This window comes from Vicugna pacos, chromosome 5 (assembly GCF_048564905.1).
Source record: "Vicugna pacos chromosome 5, VicPac4, whole genome shotgun sequence".
NCBI classification, from domain to species: domain Eukaryota; kingdom Metazoa; phylum Chordata; class Mammalia; order Artiodactyla; family Camelidae; genus Vicugna; species Vicugna pacos.
In genome coordinates, this window is record NC_132991.1 from 43034 (window position 1) to 50256 (window position 7223).

The 7223-nt window shown below is 38.4% G+C and overlaps 1 protein-coding gene across 1 annotated transcript in view; it reads left to right on the top strand.

The window, feature by feature from the left end:
* LOC107035261 (uncharacterized) overlaps window positions 1-7223 on the top strand; it is a gene marked incomplete at its 3' end in the record, with an annotated part of 48137 nt that overhangs the window by 40787 nt on the left and 127 nt on the right. Inside the window, exons 11-13 of the mRNA XM_072962061.1 lie at window positions 2126-2232; window positions 3542-3679; window positions 5129-5211. Of these exons, the coding sequence (XP_072818162.1) occupies window positions 2126-2232; window positions 3542-3679; window positions 5129-5211 (328 nt within the window). The remainder of the gene's footprint in view (window positions 1-2125; window positions 2233-3541; window positions 3680-5128; window positions 5212-7223) is intronic.

Consider the following 7223-nt stretch of genomic DNA (forward strand, 5'->3'; position numbering starts at 1 on the left):
TAGAGCCGGACCCTTTAAAGATTTTGCACCATTTGTTCCCATCCAGGTCATTAGGTCAACAGGGTTTTTCTGATTGCAGTAATAGGAAATCATGAGCCTTCTTTTGGTTAAAGCTGTGTGACAGACTCTTGCAATCTATCTGTTAGATTCACTGAGCCCTAGCATAATCAAGATGACAGCTTTTTAAAATTAAAGTCTTGTTGATTTACAGTGTTGTGATAGTTTCTGGTGTACAGCAAAGTGATTCTATTATATATATATATATATATATTCTTATTCAGTTATATGTATCTATATTCTTATTCAGCTATATATATATTCTAATTCAGTTATATATATATTCTTATTCAGTTATATATATATATATTCTTATTCAGTTATATATAAAATTCTTATTCAGTTATATATATTCTTATTCAGTTATATATATATTCTTATTCAGTTATATATATTCTTTTTCAGTTATATGTATATACATATATATATTCATATTCTTTTCTGTTATGGTTTATTGCAGGATATTGAGTATAGTTCCTTGTAGTATATACAGTAGGACCTTGTTGTTCATCTATTTTATATATAGCAGTTTCTATCTGCTAGTCCAAAACTGCTAATTTGTTCTTCTCCCATTCCCTTTCCCCTTTGGTAACCACCAGTTTGTTCTCTATATCTGTGAGTCTGTTTCTGCTTTGTAAATAAGTTCATTTGTATCATATTTTAGAGTCCATATATTGAGTGATAGCCTATGGGATTTGTCTTTCACTTTCTGACTTACCTCACTCAGTATGATAATCTCTAGGTCCTTCCATGTTGCTGCAAGTGGCATTATTTCATTCTTTTTTATGGCTGAGTCCTATTCCATTGTATATAAGTATACCATGCAAGATGGCAGTTTTAAACATCAAGACCCATGACATTAGTAACAAATTGGAATTGTTTTAATAATTTAGTTTCGGCCATCTTATGAACTGATTATCCATTTGATTAACAATCAGGGAGAATTACATACAGGTAAATTGTAGTTTTAGCAGGCATTGGAAAAATTCTTGAAGTGGATATTATGAGTCTTAATCACAATTTTTATTACATGTTGGGGCCCAGTGTTTTTGTGTGTAAGACATATGATTCTACAGAAAGGCAAGGTTTTACACACAAATACTTGATTTATGCCCAACTGTTTGGAAACACAGCAAACATAAAAACACAAGTGGGCTATAGACTAAATATGGCCCTGGGTATGCTCAGTTTGTCTCCACACATTGAGTCAACATTTAAAATTTAGGAGACTTGTGCAGAAATCTGCACTCCAGAACTTCTCCTAAAGAATCATATCTGGTCCCCCTTGAGCCCAGGCTCCTGTGCCGTCTGCCCTGCAGAGGTGGCCCCTTCTCAGTGGGGCGTGTGTTCTCTGGTGTGCTGTCCTCACCTGGGACCTTTACTTAATCGGGCCACCTATGTTGCCTCTGTAAACATTTGAATTTACAATTCCTGTTGTATATTTTGGTAAATATTTCAACATTTTAAAGACAGTCTATATTAATTTATAGTCTACTTCATATTTTATAATAATCCCTTAAGAGTGGGATGGAATTTTTCAAATTAGAATTTATAAGTTGGTTTAAGAAAAACTTTTTCTTTACATGCAAATAGTCATATTCCCTTTGGAATGTCTGCAAGCTTTATGAGATTAGTCATAGTTGTAATTGGATAGGTTATGCATGTTGCAGACAGTATGGTATCTTTCTCCTCAGCGTGGCTCCTTAGAAATGTAGTTGATTCAGTAGCTAAATGGTTCTCTCTGGAGCAGTGTTTAGAGTGTCAGGAGTAGTAGTTGAGCAGTAAGGTAACTAAAGAATGCCTGATACACACTGCGAAAGAAGCGAAGGTTCTTGGAACCAGCAAATGTCTGAAGTGAGTTTCAGAGAATGACTTCACAGGGAAACTTTCGAGGAGGTCAAGGAGGAGCCTTTTAAAGAGAAGGGGCACAGAGGGGCGAGGAGGAAGGGGCTGCTTGTTATTTACTTTTTTATAGTATATGTTTTAAGTTCAGAGACAAGTTTTTAAATTCAGTTTTGAAATGTATATGTAATTTTGTACATTATCAACTGTATTTACTATTTTACAGGATAAATTCACACCATTTTTAGTCGCCATCAGGGAGAACAAAGAAGAGATGGTCAAATTTTTGATAGACAGCGGGGCAAATGTACATGCAATCGACAAGCTGGAAAGGTACAATTGTGGGTTCTCTCTCTCTCCCTCTCTTTTTTTGTTTAATCTTAATGTTGTTCTAGAGCAGTAACAGCCAATCAGAAAGATTAACTTAATAAGAAGAGGATTAACTTGGAATCAACACATGATCAGTTAGGTAGAAAAGCAATTATTCTGCCTGGGTGTCACAAAGAATGGTATGCAGCAGGATTCATCTTCCTTTATAATAATGACTGCTGTCATTTGCAACCTGAGTTTTTTGGTCATATGATCTGATGATAGTTCAGGGATTTCATTTTAGTTTTATTAGTATGGACTCTAATTTTAATTTACCTTATGAGACAGTGTTGAATTTCTTCATTCTTTTATAATTTTTTTAACCTCTACTTGGTGTATATTTTTTTTAAAGATGCATATCAAACAGAGAGGAGTTTGTTTTGCCTTTTGGATGATTCTGCTTTAAATTACTTTCTTTGAAGGATATTGATGTTATTAGGTTGTCACTAAGTGAGTGTCACTAAGAGAGTAACTATGACCAGATACTGTGGGCTCATCAGGTTTTATCCTTTTTCATTTCTAGTACAGTTTGATGTTTTTATTTTCAATTGATAATGGTAGAAGGAAGAAAAATAGCTTGAATTATTGAATAAACACTCCCTTTAAAGAAGACAGGTCATTGGTGGATGATAAACAGGAAAGAGCTGGGCTGTAGAGTCAGACGAGGTTGAATTCCCAGCTCTCCTGCTGGCCAGGTGTGTTACCTGGGGGACATGACTTATTACCAACTAATATGTTTCCTGACACGTAAAGGAGGGTCATAGTACATCTTTCAAGGGTGGTTGTGCCTAAGAAAGACCATACATAGACTATTCAGGTTAGTGCCGGGCACATGCTTCTCAGCGTGATTCACTGCAGCCGTACTATTTTTGTTGCCATTTTTATTCATATTACTGTTTTCAGCCTGCAAACAGCTTCTCCTTACCTGACCTCTAGCTGACTTTAAAGTATTAAATGTTTCAGACTAGAGAAGACATGGGGAATCCTTTATTTAAACCTTTACCTACTTCAGATAAGTGACCTCAGCATCCTTTCTTGTCCATCAGAGGACTTTAAATTAGCACCTTCTACTGTGTGCTACCCAAGTAGGATGGGAGGCTTCCTTTTTGTCCCTCCATTGTGGCCTTGGAGGTCATTTGCAAAGATGAGCACTCGAGCATGTAAGTGGTCAGTTCTCCAGGGGTGGGCAGGAGATTAACTTGGTAAACTAGACCAAATTAACTGTTTGAGTTACGCTAAGTTCCTAAGGGTGGAGATGTCTCTTTTATTTTAGATCAGCACTGATGCTTGCTGTGTTTCATGACTCGCCGGACACAGTCAAGCTGCTGCTTCAGAAGCAAGTTAATGCCAGTTCTCGAGATTTACACGGAATGTCTGCTGAAAGATATGCTTTTCGTAATGGTTTTAAACAGTAAGTGTTTACATTAAAATGCCAGTTATCTCTAAACTGAGGTTGGAAATGACCTAACTGTCACTTGTTATGTGGCAGGTGAGAGTTCCTAGTTGGGAGCAGGCACTTTGGGGATGGCAGTGAGACACTCCCCATCACCAGCTGGAAACCAGCAAAAGGCCAGACTAGTGAGATGGAGCAGTGGGCACAGGGTTCTTTATCTCAGGGTTTGTAAGACCTTTATCCTTAGGGTCCTACTGGTCTCCACTTCATCCCAGTGTAACCCCTATGCATGGGGTCCAAATAATGTCACATATCTGATTTTTCTAACTAGTTATTTGGGTCTTGAAATGTTTAGTAGAGCAGAAAATCCTGTATTTTCCTTTGGGGACTTTCTTCTATAATCTTCCTCTTGAATTGTCCAGGAACCTAAGGGATTCCCTGAGGCCACAGTGACAGTCCTCTCCCACAAGGCACTGGGGCGGGGCGAGGGCGTGCTAATCGTTCTCTTGTTTCCCTTGATTCTGTTGCTGCAGCGTTGGTACTAAAACTAGTTTTAACAGGATCTCCTCAGCAGCTGAGTCTGGGGTCTGGATGTTGCTGTCTAAAGACCTTTAATAAAATTTTAAAAGAAGAAAAGGAAAAAGAAACTGGTCCTGCAGTCAGGTCGTGCCTGACCTCTGCTCCCGGGATGCCCGTGCTGATCCAGTTTCCGCGGTCTTCGTGGCCATCGACACGTAAACTTCAGCGTGACGGCTTGTTTAGTTCTCATACATACGCTTGTATGAGGTCATATATGTATAAATGAGTTTAGCTGCAAGTGATATACTAGCTGAGGTGTCCTGAATTATAAACCACGAAGAACAGCTAATCACCATAATTTGTAACATTTTCTGAAAAATGCCACATTTAAATGTTACACCTATAAAAAAACACACATTGGGTTTTATTTGGGATTCTCAAATAGTTCCAGCATTAAAGTTCAAGAACAGATTATTCCATTCTTCCACTATTTCTCTGAGCATCTGAGGGATACATTATCTCATTAAATCTTCATAATACTCTTATGAGTATTAATAACTAACTGCCTAACAAGACAGTAAGATCCCAGTTTTATAAAGGAAGAGTTTGAGCTGAAGAGAAGCACCTTTTCCAGGAACAAATAGCTGTTGGTTATAGAGCTGGGACTTCTGAGTTCGAGACACTTTCCATGTGTCAGGCTCGCTCTAGTTAACTTACTGAGCTGTACTGCCCTCAGTTCATGAGTACTTCACCTTACTTTTTTCTTTTTTAATTATGCATCCTAAATTTAAAAGTGTAGATCGTACAAATTTGAAGTTTATTGGACAGTTGAAGTTTTGATATTACCTCTGATATTGTCTGAAATAATCTAAGAATTTAATATACTTGGTAATTGTTTTTCACATTAGTATTCAAGTAGTAATATTTATCCCATTTTTTTACACATAGCCTCTACCAGCTGATTATCGACTACAGAGACGGAAATATACCAGCTACTCCCCCTCAAAGTAGCGACCTAGGACAGAGTTCTGGTAATAAGTTACTCTTGTTGGGCCTACCATAGATAAGGAAGTAAGACTGAGGAAAGTTTGATAATGAAAGAGCAGTGAAAAAAGCCTGTGTAAATTTCATGTATGTTTTTATTTTTTTCATTAATTTTTTCTTAATGCTCTAGTATTCAGAATTATTTAAGAAGTTAATTGTAGGTAATTTAAAATCTGAGACAATATTGTCTGAAAAGAAATTCACTTATTTAATCATGGCTCCTGAAATCCCATATTATATCTTTGTGTAAATAAGAAAAACAGGGTTTTAACTTTGTTGTACATTTCCTCTAACATTGTAACAAGCTGGCCTTGTTACAGAACTGGATCTTTTGATTTTTATAGCAAATGGATTACATCGGGTAAATGAATGCTAGTTATTGCATAGTGACTAGTCTCACTAAAAAGTGACTGTCTTTAAAACTGGGAGCTCAGCAATACCTTCCTGGTGCTGTAAACAAATGGCCAACAATTAGAACTGCATAGCTGGGCCAGTGTGCAGCATACTAATAAGAGATTGTTTTTTAAAGATACCTAGTGATAGTGCAGAAGTCAGGAAAGCAGTGCCTTGTTGAGAAGCACGGGTTACTTTTCGCATCATTACACCAACAAGGTCTCTTTCTTACCTATTGCATTCCCCAGAAGTACAAACAGAATGAGATATGTTGCCTTCATGAGAGTCAGATGTTTTCTTCTTTTTGGGGGATACTTGTCATGAAACTAAGTTTTGTTGGAACAAGATTTTCTATTGCCATTAGTTAAAGGATTGTCATAATAAATACTCAAATAGCACAATTCAGGACTCAACAAATTGTAAGAAAAGCAAAGAAGTGCTTCACATAAAAAAAAAAAAAAAAAGAAGAAGAAGGCTGTGTTGCCTAGATGTGACCCCTAGGGTGCTGTTCGGTCTGAACTGTATGAGGGCACATTTAACTTGGTAGACCTGCATCAAGCAAAGAACTTCTGTTGCAGGAAATACAAAGCTGGAACAGACAGAGTTTTGGTCTTCAAGGTGCTCATAACACAGCAGAGTTGTCCCTGGTTAATGTCTGTATTTTTTTAAACAGGATTTTCAAAGAAAACATTCTTATCTGTTAATTCATCCACTTAACAGACGACTCTCAAGTGTCGTTTAGGTACTGAGCGCCACTGTGACGTTGCAGAATGCAAACAGGTCACAAGCACAGCTCCTGGCCTCCGGGAGCTTGCTACTGTTGTCACCATTTCTATGATTTGCTTTACTCTATTCTGTGCTTCCTGTGTCCCAGAGCCCACTAGGACTTTGTAGCTGTCTTTATATGTATTTTTATTGGTATTTAATATGTGCCAAATACTTTTAAGTCCATGGTGAGGAAAGAAGTTTTTTAAAAGTGGGTAGGATGTCAGGTAAGCCATGCAGAGCGAGTAGAAGTTTGCCAGGGAAGGAGGCAGAAGGGCAGTGTTTGGTGGGCAGAACATCTTTGAAGCTTACATTTGGCAGAAAGGACAGCGGTGCAGAGGCTAAGATGTGCCAGTGAACTTTGCAGGATCTATGAGTTTCATTTTGTTGGTGCAGGAAGGATGCTGTAGGAATGGTTGGGAACGAGGTGACTACCTAGCTCAGGCACTCTTCTGAAAGCCTTTCTGGTACTATAGAAAGGAGGAGGTCTGCTGTAGACCTTGGGAGATGTGTCAGAATGCTTTTAGCTGCAAATAATAATAGGAGGCCTAAGTAACAGTGGCTACAGCAACAGGAGTCAGGATTGGTTAGAAGGTTCGGTGATGTCGTCAGGATCCCAGACGCTGTCCCTCCTTCAGCTGTGAGGCTGCTAGTGTTTGATGTCGCCTTTCCTGGTCTGCTGATTAGCAGCAGCTCCAAGCGTCATCTTCTCACCTGACAGTATCCGCAGGCGAGGAGGGCTGCTTCTCTCTGCATGTTTCCTGTTAACGAGGAAGAAAACAGAGACGCTTCCGGTAGACTTCCCCTCGCATCTTACTGGCTGGGCTACATCGCATGCTCA